Here is a 12,198-nt window from a genome sequence, read left to right on the forward strand (position 1 = left end):
TGTTGCGTGTTGCATCATGTTGCAACTTGGCAGCTGGGAGACGACGAAATTCTGTTTATGCTGATTGATTGAATCGACTTCATATTAGCTCTGCATAGTCGAACTAACTGCTTTTGTGAATGCGTACTAACAGGGCAGTTTATTATTCAATGTCGGTTATGCTGATCGCAGCCTTTGCGCTGCCCCTACAGTGGGGGGTTTACTAAATAAAGTGAAAATTAGACAATTACAACAGAATTTGATTGCATCCCGCACAGAATGTCTGCTTGTGTTGATGCCAGAAAATTATTAACCTTCAATTATTTTTTTATTTGCCTTGAAAAAAGCATGTTGCGGTTCAAAATCGGTTGCTAATTACAACCTTTGAGCTGCCCTAACATTGGGGGAATTAAGATACACGGACAACATGCACTGTGGAAGCTATTTCACATTCAGTAAATAAGACGGGTGCGACAAATTTAAATTGTTAGGATGCAACACAGAATGCTTGCTTGCGTTGACAAAAATTATTAACTTTCAATGACTTGTTTATTTGCCTTCAAAAAGGCATTTTGATTTCCAAAATTGGATTTCCTGATGGCAATCTTCATGCTGCCCCAACACGGGGGGAATAATGGCTGTCTGGCGACACACGCTGAGAAAAACCGCGCTGCTCCTGAGACGTGGTGACCAACCACAGGGCTAGTGCTGCTGCTAAGGAAGGACGACTGCTGTTGTCGCTGTCTAGAACTATTATGAGCGGCTCCGGCTGAAACAGGCTCTTATATAGGCCAAATAGCATGTTTTCAATTGCAAGGTATATGATTCTGTCGACCGTGCTTGGGAAGCAAGCATATAACGACCAATCAGAGGTCGAATTTTTCGTTTTGACAAGGCTTGACTATTTTCAATAGGACAATAGTGTGAATAATAAAATTACAATTATCTTATTTTGGGAAGAATCTTCGAAGATTTTCCAATCTATTGCTGCAAGAACGATGGAAATCCATCGAATACTAACCGATTTATTAGCATTTGAAATTGGACATATTTTTCACTTTCTCGGTTTTAGATTTTCATTTCACATCCCTATGTAGCCGAACTTCCTGAGAGAAGTATTTTACTTCAAAAACTGATTTTTTCAGCGCAAAAGATTAATTCGGAACATCTACTGTTGAGTTTGATATCCGATTGAATACTTTATTCACTGTGATTTCGCATTTGCGTTGATCTACGTTGTACTCTTTTGTGCCGAATGCTGAAAAATATCAGGGAAATTGATGTTAAATTTCAAGGAAAATCAGGGAATTTTTTTTTTGAAAATTTTTTCGCCACTCTGTGTTAAAAATTGTCATAATAATTTATCAATCTACAAAATTTCCGTTTTAAAAATATTTCCGAAAACCAATCGGAGCTTGAGTGAATAAAAAACTGGATAAAACTGGCAAATATCTGAAAAAACTGGAAGATTTGGGTAAATAAACTGTTTGACTGGATCACTTGAAAAAAACTGGATGAATCCAGTTTAAACTGGAACATTGGCAACCCTGGGCTTGGCGATGGCAGAGAAATGTCATTTTCAAAGAGACACACGAACAATAGAATTTATAGTCTAGAAGCAGAATGTAAACTGCGTATACACTGGATAAAGTAAAGTGATATTCTAAACTAATAATGATTTGTGAAGTCCCATAATTACTTGAATTAAAGTACATTGTTTGGTAAGTCTAAAATTAAATCAAGCTCTATAATATGATTGATGCAACTTGAATTATAAATATATGTTGGATTTAAGAAAAAAACACGTTTTGAAATCGAGGATATTTCAACAAATATTGAAACGGTGTCTATAAATGCAACGATAAATCACAGACTAACAGACGTAACACTGGAACCTAGCTCCATCGCCGCAAAAAAACGTTCATTTCAAATTTTCAATCGAATAATAGTCATCGCACGAAAACGTTGTCTGGGGCGCTGTTATGCAATCTCATATATATTTTGTAGTTCACCATTTGACACATGCAGTAATGCTGGCGCTGATGTCGAAATACATGATGTAGCACGAACACGACAGCAGATGGTGCTAGTGTTACTAACGTAAAGTACTGGAATCATCCAAACGGTGATTTTATTGAAAACTTGTTCGATGTGTTATGTCGGTTAGTCTGTGGATGAATGCTCAGCAATATTGTTTATTTCATTACTCCTTTACTTTCTGCCATTTATCAAAAACAAGCAATAACAAGACAAACAGCTCTTTGGATGTGACCAGTGATGCCACATATACAGATTTATCTGCATTTATACAGATTTTTTGCGTGTTTTACATACAGATATCTGCATATGCAGATTACATATATTCTGGAAATAATACAGATTTATACAGATTTGTTTAGTTTTCATGGGGTCGTAAATTAAACTTCTTTATATAGTTGAAAAACATAAATTAACTCAAATGCGGTGGAGCGTTTCGAAGGTTTTATTATATTCATATGCTACGCATAAACGTGTGCATGAATGAATCAGGTAAAAAAAATGTTAAACAAGCTATATTGCTTTTTTTTTCGAGAGGGATATGTCGAGTACATATGCAGATTTTATTTTACAGATTTTTTCAAATTTTACTTAGGTGATAAGATTTTTTGAGCTCCAAAATACAGATGAAAATGTGGCATTACTGGATGACCCTGTCAACAAGGTCGAAACACCCTCAATTTGTCCAATAAACATCAATTGTGTCTGTGCGCGTGTTATCCTTTTGATACATTTGACATTTGATACATTAGTGGTCCCCGTGGTTCTGTGGTTAGCGATGTCGGTCGGCTAGCTCTCCCACACGGTTGTGATATCGGGTTCGATATGCCAAAAACAATATCGATAACGAGTTCTCTCCACTAATCTAGTTGATCGAGGCCGCTATTAGCCCCAAGGCTAAGCGTGCGATATTGTTTACATTTGACAACACTCCCGTAGTTGATACTTTTAATCCTAAAAAGATAGTTTGCGTCAATTTGACTCCTCGCTTTTCGTGACATTGCTGTATTCTTTTTAAAATAGTTCAAATCCGTTTTGTTTTTCAAAAAACTGAATTCTGGTATTTGTTATTTATCGATGTGTTAACACCGTAATGATTACTCGTTTTTGAATTTTAAACAAAAGCTTGCATTTTGAATGATTTGAAACTCATGCACTAATTTAACGCCAAAATAATGTTGAGTTCGTTTTCGAGGTGTAGCTACACCGCCCCGAACTACACTTTGCAGCTTGAAAAATGTAGCATTTTCAGTGTAGTTGCATTGGTATGCGTAATAATAGGGAGAGCTGTCAATTTGTTTTGGTTTGGTTACTATCACCATCATCTTTTTGTCTCGTTTCCATTTAATGTTTTCATCTCGACACTGTACCACGTGGAATGAGAACCAAAACAAACCAGTTCAGACAGATACGTGTGAATGTCTTCTTTTGCTTTTCGGGTATAGTCCGGGACAGAAAAAGTGTAGTCAGAGACAAAAAAAGTGTAGTCCGGAAAGTGAAAAAAAAAACATTTACGGTGTCAACAGTGTAGTCCGAGTGTTGCTACGCCGCGAAAACAAATTCAACATAAGATTACCTTTCCAGGGTTAAGCTCGTATTTGATAGTTCATGCACGCACACACATTCACCACTAATGTTTCTGGGAATCATTCGGAAGCGCCGGGGGCACCACAATCCTTGACGTTCGCAAGGTATATTAACACTTACGATACACATAATTAAGTAGGCTCAATATCTCGAATAGTTTCATTTAACATGTTTCACTTTTATTGATTATGCGGGCACTGTCTAGTCCATAGAATCGATTGTTGGAACGAAAGTCAAAATTTATTTAGTCAGCGAAAAGAAATATATCGCGTAAGAGAATAGAATCACAGATAACAGATATCCAAGCTAGAACAAAAAACTCCACAAATCGCGTGTAAGATTTCAAATTCTTACTCGTTTGGAATGCTAACGACATCTTTCTGCAATTTGCGACTTTAACCACTTTAGTGATGGCAGCGCTGGATTATAGTCAAAGCTGCCAGACGCATGAAAATTCTTACAAATAGTAGGGTCGCTGTTTTTGCAACGATATAACACTGTTTTTGTGAGGTTTGTGTATTTTTTTTCATATCAACACTAAAACAAACAAATTATCGCAAATATAAACTGGGATTGAATAAAATTGTCGATTATGTACAAATTACGACTGCTCAAAACTTTTACATTGAAAAACGGCAACGCTTCTTATTACAATAATATCGATAAGAGCTGGAAAACTATCGATTTTATCGAATCATTGACCACTAAGTGTTCTTAGCGCCACCATACTGCGTATTGCGACATGCTAAAAAACCGTTGCGTCTTTTTACACATGAAGCAAAATTAGCTTGGATGTCAGTTATCTGTGATAGAATAGACCATTTTACGAGACGTTTCTGAACTCAATTCATGAATGAAATTTTGACAGAAAGCTCGGAACCGCTGACATAACGCACGTAAAAGCAACATCATCATCAGCAGGATCCGTGACACCTTTCAGTTCGTAAAATGGTCCATAGAAATGCTTGATTAAATATAAAAGTGCTAACCTTTGAATGTATTATCTTGGTAGAATGTATCGAACGTATCGAAGCAAAAAATTTGACGTTTATCTAAAACGTGACGTTGACGTGTTTCGTTGATTTGTTTTCTTTATAGTCGCGGTCGCACAGAACATTGGGCATACATCTATTTGAAATATTATTTTAATTTTACGTAAAAAATTTGCTAAATCTGCGCGCAAATGGCATCGGCTCCTGTTCCTTTACGTCCGTGGAATTCTGCTCTCCAGCACAGTGACAGAGAGCGCTGGATTTGTATTTACCCAGCGTACATTAATCGTAAGAAAACTCGCCAAGAAGGTCGTCGCATTCCTAAGGAAAATTGCGTCGAAAATCCGTCCTATCAGGAGATACGTGACGTGCTACAGGTGCTTAATTTGAATGTGATAGTGGAAAATAAACTATACTCGCGGGAGAAAAGCAAGGTTCGATAAAAATGCTGTTTCATTTTACCCGAGAACTAACTTTACTCGTCATTGTAGGAGCACACTTTTAGAGGAAGAATTCGTGTTCAGTTGAGGAACAACGATGGAAGTCCAATACTTAAGGACTACCCCACTAGGGACAGCCTCTTACTCTACGTAGGTAAGATGATTCCTCAATTGAAAACCAGGCAAGGAAAGTCGTCGGAACCTACTCAGCAACAAGCGTCATCAAGTGGTTCTGGAGGACAATCTCACAAGAAAGGCAAGGGAAAAAGGCGGTAAAGACCACTCGATTTTTTTTTGAAATTTGTTCATTTGGTAAGTTCAATTTATTTTGTTTTCTGCTCGCCTATTGGACTAAGAAAGTCGTAAAATAGATTTTTTACATTCAACTGGATTGATTACACACAAGTTATTCATGTTTTGTAATGGATAGACTCAGAATAACTCTTCGAACGCCTAGAAAAAGCTGTTAAAGCTGCTTCCTCGTTGCTGCAATGACGGAGCAAACTGAACGCTGGAATAAGATACTGTAATGTTGGTTTAATTTAATATACCATATTTCTAATCCATGCAAAAGGTCCTTGTCGCTGATCCTCCACGTAACTTCCTGGTTGACCAACAAGTGCGTCCGCTTGTGGCCCAGAGTTTGCTCTGTTACGACCTCCTCTTCTGAATAGTCGTCTTCTGTTTCCCCTTCCTCTGCCACTTTGTCTTCTAACTCGGCTTCGAAGTATCTCAATAATCTCCACGTTTGCGGGACCAGTTTCTTGGGGTTTGGCGTCTAATCCTCTGCCGTAACCACAACCGCATGGCTTCGTACCATCGCAGTGTAAACAATTACATCTACCGTCACCCGATGCGAACGCTTCGGCGGCGATAGAGAGCGAAGCCAACGCCAACAAAACAAGAACCAACCAGTGCATGTCTAAACTGTGCTGTCTTTTTCTGTGTTATACTTATATAATACTCATAGTTACGTGTCTCAAATGATTCTTGGACGTACAAAAAACGTGGAAAATATAAAATGTGTTATAACTATTTCCTATATCTGTGAAGTTTGACAAACGTGACTTATTGTATTGTTTGTCGCCCTACAATATCTGCGCAATATCAAACATTAAGTAACCTCAACGCGCAAGAACATTAATTAAAAAATTTTCTATCTAATATGATTTTCGATGAATCACTGCAAATATGTTACACATTAAGGATCCACATTGGTCCGGTGGTCTATCCAACGGGTTTCCAAAGCAAATAGGTATCATTCGAACTAATGGAACGAAAAATGCAGACACGTAGGAATTGTAGCTATCACGAGAAATGAATACTACGAAATATGCTAAGAAGATTTTGATTGGAATCCGTGGGGTTATGCAGGAGGGACAGGGACATGTACAAACAATATCGCACGCTAGCCTGGAGGTCTGAAAGCGGTCTCGATCAACCAGATTAGTTGAGAGAATTCGTTATCGATATTCTTTTTGGCACATTTTGCATGTTGTAGGATAAGTACAACGATACACCGTGCCTCAATGCTGAGTCGAAAAAATTTCCAGCCCGAAAAAATTTTCGATCTGATCGGCAATCTAACCCGACATCACAACTGTGTGTGGGAAAGCTAGCCGACCGACACCGCTAACCACGGAACCACAGGACCACTGGGAGGTACAAGTACACCGTCTAAAATAAAACTGTATTCCTAAACAGCTCGTTAATTGTCAAAAAAATTATTTATTACAAACCCCAAGCAGCACGGGTTTCAAGGCCCATCCAATAGTATAATAGACATATTGATTATAATTTATAGTTATTCTCATTAGACACATTTCTAGCTCTTCTACACCAAGACATCAAAATTTTAAACTGCATATTCAAAACAGAAATGTTGTGTTGGTGAAAAAGGATACAGTAAAGATTTTTAACTCTCTCTTTACCATGGTAACTCTGGGGCACCACAGGTTTGGATGCAAAACGACTTTCGAAATGTTTACCAAAACTACTCAAAATGCATAATTATATGCTACTACGGACTCCACAAGCCTTTGAGGTAAACTTTGCCCCCGTACCAAGGGGCCATCCACATACCACGTGGACAGATTTTAAACGATTTTGATCCCCCCTCCCCCCGTGGACAACTGCTCATATGAATTCTTTTTTCTTTTAAATGGACCGTGGACATTATACATACCCCCCTCTTCCCAAGCTGCCCACGTGGTATATGGATTGCCTCCAAGTGCACCATATACAACGCCACCATATACGCTTGTAAGACCAGTAGTCCTCTAAGGGAGCGGTTCTCAACCTTTTTCTTTACGCGTACCCCTTGGCGATATTTTTCATATCGATTGTACCCTCTGGCTTGGAACGTTCTCGCAGAATGGGAGAGAGTAGTGGTAGATCATGTTGTGGTAGTCTAGTACAGGTTTAAAATTGTACTATGGTTTGTTTGATTGAACAGCAAATAAAGTATTGTAAAGAAAAATTGCTTTGTCCGCCATTACTGATTTTTCTTTCGCGTACCCCCTGAAGGCTCTCGAGTACCCCCAGGAGTACGCGTACCCCAGGTTGAGAAACGCTGCTCTAAGGGCACGAGACATGGACAATGCTCGAGTAGGACTTGCAAGCACTGGCCGTTTTCGAACGACGTGTGCTTAGGACTATCTTCGGCGGAGTATGTGAGGATGGCGTATGGAGGCGAAAGATGAACCACGAGCTGGCGCAACTCTACGGCGAACCAAGTATCCAGAAAATCGCGAAAGCTGGAAGGGTACAATGGTCGGGACATGTTGTAAGAATGCCGGACAACAATCCCGCAAAAATGGTGTTCGTCTCGAATCCGGCCGGTATAAGACGTAGAGGTGCACAACGAGCTAGGTGGTTAGACCAAGTGGAGCAAGATCTTGGAATTGTGGGGCTCTCAAGAAACTGGAGACAAGCTGCTATGGACCGAGGACGTTGGCGTAACATTGTGACGCAGGTGGAATCCTGAAGGTGACGCAGGTGAAATTCACCAGGAAATTAATAATTGATTATATGGCTATACTACCCCTGTTTACATAGTTGACGTAACAACCAACACCATCATTGCGAGAAAAACGCGTTTTTGTTATTTTAACCCAAATAATTTTATTGAGATACAATTTCAACAAAATAGTCTGTCAATTTTATGAAGATTGATGTTAGAGTAGAGGCCTCATGGATTATACGAGTCTGCCCATGGTTATTAATCCAAAAAAACCGCTACGCCAGTTTATGCGAATAGACATGCATTTTTCTCGCAGATTGTTCGCATAGCTTGGCGTAAAAACTCGATTACTTCCTACTATGCCTCGCAGTTGAATTAGTTTTATCAATCGTGTTTCGGTCAAACGTCAGCTATTGTTCATCGGCAGTTTCAATTAGATAAATACGCACAAACACACATGCAAACCCACACACATACACACACAAACACATGCACAAAAACTTACATTTTCACTAAGGTGGGTAATCGTTGCAAGGAAAAATGCAAACTTGACAGCACAGAGCCAGAACAAACTTTTTTTTGTTCAATTTAGGCCCCCAGTCAATGCTAAACCTGCCGAATATGGATCACTCGTGCCTCTGATTGGTGCATTACATATGCATGAATTTGTATGAAAATTAGTATAGGAAAACTTTTTCGCATGTTTCTTCCTAGAGAGCTATCGATCAATCCACTTCCGGTAGTGTCAGGATTGTTTGGGGCCCCAAATAGATCCATAAACACACACGTTTTAATTATTTCATCTGATGCAAATAGCCACTAGTAAGGGGAAAGGAGACGGTGACTTCAGACCTTCCTGGGGCTGAGTGTTTGTTGAAATATTAATATTCAATACGAGAATTCAATACCCCTTTCCCCTTTTCCCCTTTCCATGGAATATTTGTCGAACTAAACGACTTAACTTAGACAAACAGATAGTAGTTAGACAGTTGAGTAAAACGACTTACCATAGACAATTGCACCTTGTATGGAGTGACGCCAGTTTTTGCAACCAATTGGCAGTTACGCCAAAACGTTTTTCCAATATTTTTCAAAAGTTTTAGAACAAAATAGTTTTCTTTTTATTTGTAGTGTATGTATCTCAGGGAAAGGAAGCTGAATCAACGAAAAAGTGCATTTTGGTCATTTTGGCTCTTACGTCAACTATGTAAACAGGGGCAGTATAGTGATCCGCACAAAATTACTAACATGTCCGGACATATAGCTCTGCAGTGCTACGGTACGCCGGTTGGTCCGTCGCCTGCTCAGCCTTGCCACGCTAGAATCAGCTGCTGCTCTGCCGGTTGCGAGTCGAGCATGTTTTTAGTAAGTTAACCATCCTCTTGCTGCATTAATCGATTAAACGATGAAGTTTAAATTTCTGCATGTTAGCTTTTATACTTCTGAGCAGTGCTGAGAATATTCACTGTCACGATATCCAAAAACAGTGATTTTCAGCCTTCTTCATGTTGATAATCATACTACCCATGTGAAGGTTGATATTCATGATACCAAACAAGTATTAATACTCGTGTTGATATTTTGATCGTCAAAATAGAAAATCATTTCCAAATAGTGAGAATTGAAACTGCATCAATTTATACTGTACCGTAAGGTATACATCGCAGGAACAGGCTTTCACTATTGGGATTAATGATCACCGAAACTTCTCTGAATATCATTTCGAGGCCTTTGATATTTTTCCCACAGTTCTGTCATTGAATACACTATAAAAAATCGACACGTTACTGCCAAGTGGATTCCACTTACGTCTGTGTTAATAGATGAAACATTTCATATCTAAGTAGAATACACTTGCGTTTCACTTCACATCACAAAATCAAGTGTCTTAGGAGCCATCCACATAGCACGTGGACAGATTTTTACCGATTTTGACCCCCCCCCCCCCGTGGACAAATGCCCATATATATTCTTTTTTTTTTGTAGGGACCGTGGACATTACACAACCGACACCCCCCCCCCCCCCCCCCCCCAAGCTATCCACGTGGTATGTGGATCAGAAAAAAAAGTGCCGACACTGAGAAAAAATCAATTCGTCTACCCGTGAATAAACATCGATAATCTGCTCTGAGAGGTAAATTCCCTGTAGGCAGAGTAGAGCGAGTAAAAAAAACAACAGCAACAACAACAAACCGGTTATAAAATCATATCGTTTGCATACTTTAGCATCGGGTGTGCTGGAGAAGAATGTTCTGATAGGTCGAAACATGCGTTCAACAAGGTCACACATTTTTCAATAGTACAGTAGTTAGTATCATACAATCACAATTTTCCGCATTTTTTTGTAAGCGCATAGCTAATTTTCTAATCGGTTGCTGTAAGAATGCAGGAAATTCGTTGGAAAATGACTGAGTTTGAAACATTTTCGTGACGTTAGCGAAGTTTACTGTTTTGACGTGGGACCACGTCTTTGTTTTTTATACAGTGCTTTTTCGCTTTCATCAACAGTCGTTTTATCACTACTCGCCAAATTCACGCTCGACTTTCTCACGTTTTTTTTTCGTTTTCATCACACTTTAAAAACAAAACTATAAATCAAGAATAATGAACTTCCAGTTACAGAAAATGTATTCGAAACATCATTTTCACTTGTGCCTTGTGTCCTTGCATGTGTATAGTATTATGAACTCAATTTATTTGATCAATTTTCTGAGGCAACCATGTGTCATATCTGTTACAAATGAATTGTGTCATAATTTTGAGAAAAATGAATCGTGAAATACGTACTTCATTGACTATGAAGCAAAAATTACGTATTATTCGAATAGTTGAGAAAGAAGATCTGTTAACAACTCAAATAGCCCTACAGTTTGGTCTTCATGGAGCGTGGATTTAAAAATTATAAAATCTAGCGGTTCCACAATTGCACATAAACAAGCATTAGACTCTGTTAGCTATGCTAAAGATTAAGCAGTACAAATCATATTGATATTGCATGTATAATAGTCGTGAGAAAGCCCGCGAAAATTCGCAATGGAGAAAAATATCATTAACTAACATTTTCTTGTTTATTCATTCGTATCTTGAACTATTCTATTCCATTCCATTCAACTATAAAAGTGCATCATTTTACTCAAAATTTCATAAATTTCAATTGAATCCAACACAAAAAATTTAATTCGTATCGTTTCGCTAAATTTACGGTAAAATTTTTTTGACCGTGATAAAATCGAAAAAGTTCTGTACTGGAATGCATTCTGTGAAATTGTAAATGAAATTGGTTAATGTTCGGTCAGATTTTAAACGATAATAACAGCATAGCCACATGATGGATAGCAATAGACAATATGTTGTTGGAAAGATAAAATGTTGAGATTTCTATTTTAAATTCCTAAAAATAAAAATTTAAAGAAGAGTAAGAGCCGGCGAATGCTTGTGATTTTTTGTCTATTTACTAAGATTTAATCAGAATTATTTTTACATCTGAACATTGCTAGATGATATTTTTTGACGTAGGACTACGTCTTTGTTTTCTATACTAGAGTACATTTTGTAAAATTGAAAATGAAACTGGCAAACGTTGCGTCAGATTTCAAACGATTATAGCAAGCGAACGACTTAATGCAACTTGGTCAACTATATGTTAATGGATAGATAAAATGTGTGACAATTGTTTGATATAACATTCACAATGTTGCTTAACTGCTTAATGATGAAAATAGGTGAAAAGTGCCAAGTCGAGTTTTCCTATACACTTTCCTCTCTCTTGCCTTGCTTACCGAGCACGGATAACGATAACATGGACGGAATAAATTCCACTGCCTACATATTTTGACTCAGCAAAGTGATTCGTTTCTCATTCTCGAGTCTGCGTCGCTCCGCCTACATTGCAAAAATCTACGCTCAATTCGAAACAAAAGACTGCGTGTAGAAAATTCAACTTTATTCCTGTTAGTCACACGGTAGCGAGTGGGGCCTACAATATAGCTGTTAGAGGTACGCGACATTAGGAAAAAAGAGCGGCTTACGAGTCAACTATCAAGCGTTATTGGTCGATAACGCAAATTAGTTAATCTCAGAACAAGTATAATTTTCGCATCAGGAGAGCACTAATATTCTTTTGTTGCTCATAGTCATGGAAATCACTAGAGTATTGAAGGTGTTTTTTTATATCATTTTTGAATCTGCGTCGCCCCACCTA

The 12,198-nt window shown here is 38.3% G+C and overlaps 1 protein-coding gene across 1 annotated transcript; it reads left to right on the plus strand.

Moving 5' to 3' along the window:
* Positions 1-4,671: 4,671 nt before the first annotated feature.
* Positions 4,672-5,440, plus strand: LOC129723022 (signal recognition particle 19 kDa protein). The gene is made up of 2 exons (XM_055676953.1): positions 4,672-5,029; positions 5,087-5,440. Exons 1-2 carry the CDS (start codon positions 4,787-4,789, stop codon positions 5,309-5,311), a joined length of 468 nt encoding a protein of 155 aa, XP_055532928.1. The 5' UTR covers positions 4,672-4,786; the 3' UTR covers positions 5,312-5,440.
* The last annotated feature ends 6,758 nt before the right edge of the window (positions 5,441-12,198 follow it).

This window comes from Wyeomyia smithii, chromosome 2 (genome assembly GCF_029784165.1).
Source record: "Wyeomyia smithii strain HCP4-BCI-WySm-NY-G18 chromosome 2, ASM2978416v1, whole genome shotgun sequence".
NCBI classification, from domain to species: Eukaryota; Metazoa; Arthropoda; class Insecta; order Diptera; family Culicidae; genus Wyeomyia; species Wyeomyia smithii.

Excerpts from the sequence above, each read along its gene's own strand:
- LOC129723022 (XM_055676953.1), top strand. The coding sequence starts at position 4,787 with ATGGCATCGGCTCCTGTTCCTTTACGTCCGTGGAATTCTGCTCTCCAG. Across the intron at positions 5,030-5,086 it reads ACTCGCGGGAGAAAAGCAAG|GAGCACACTTTTAGAGGAAG; the intron begins GTTCGATAAAAA and ends TCGTCATTGTAG.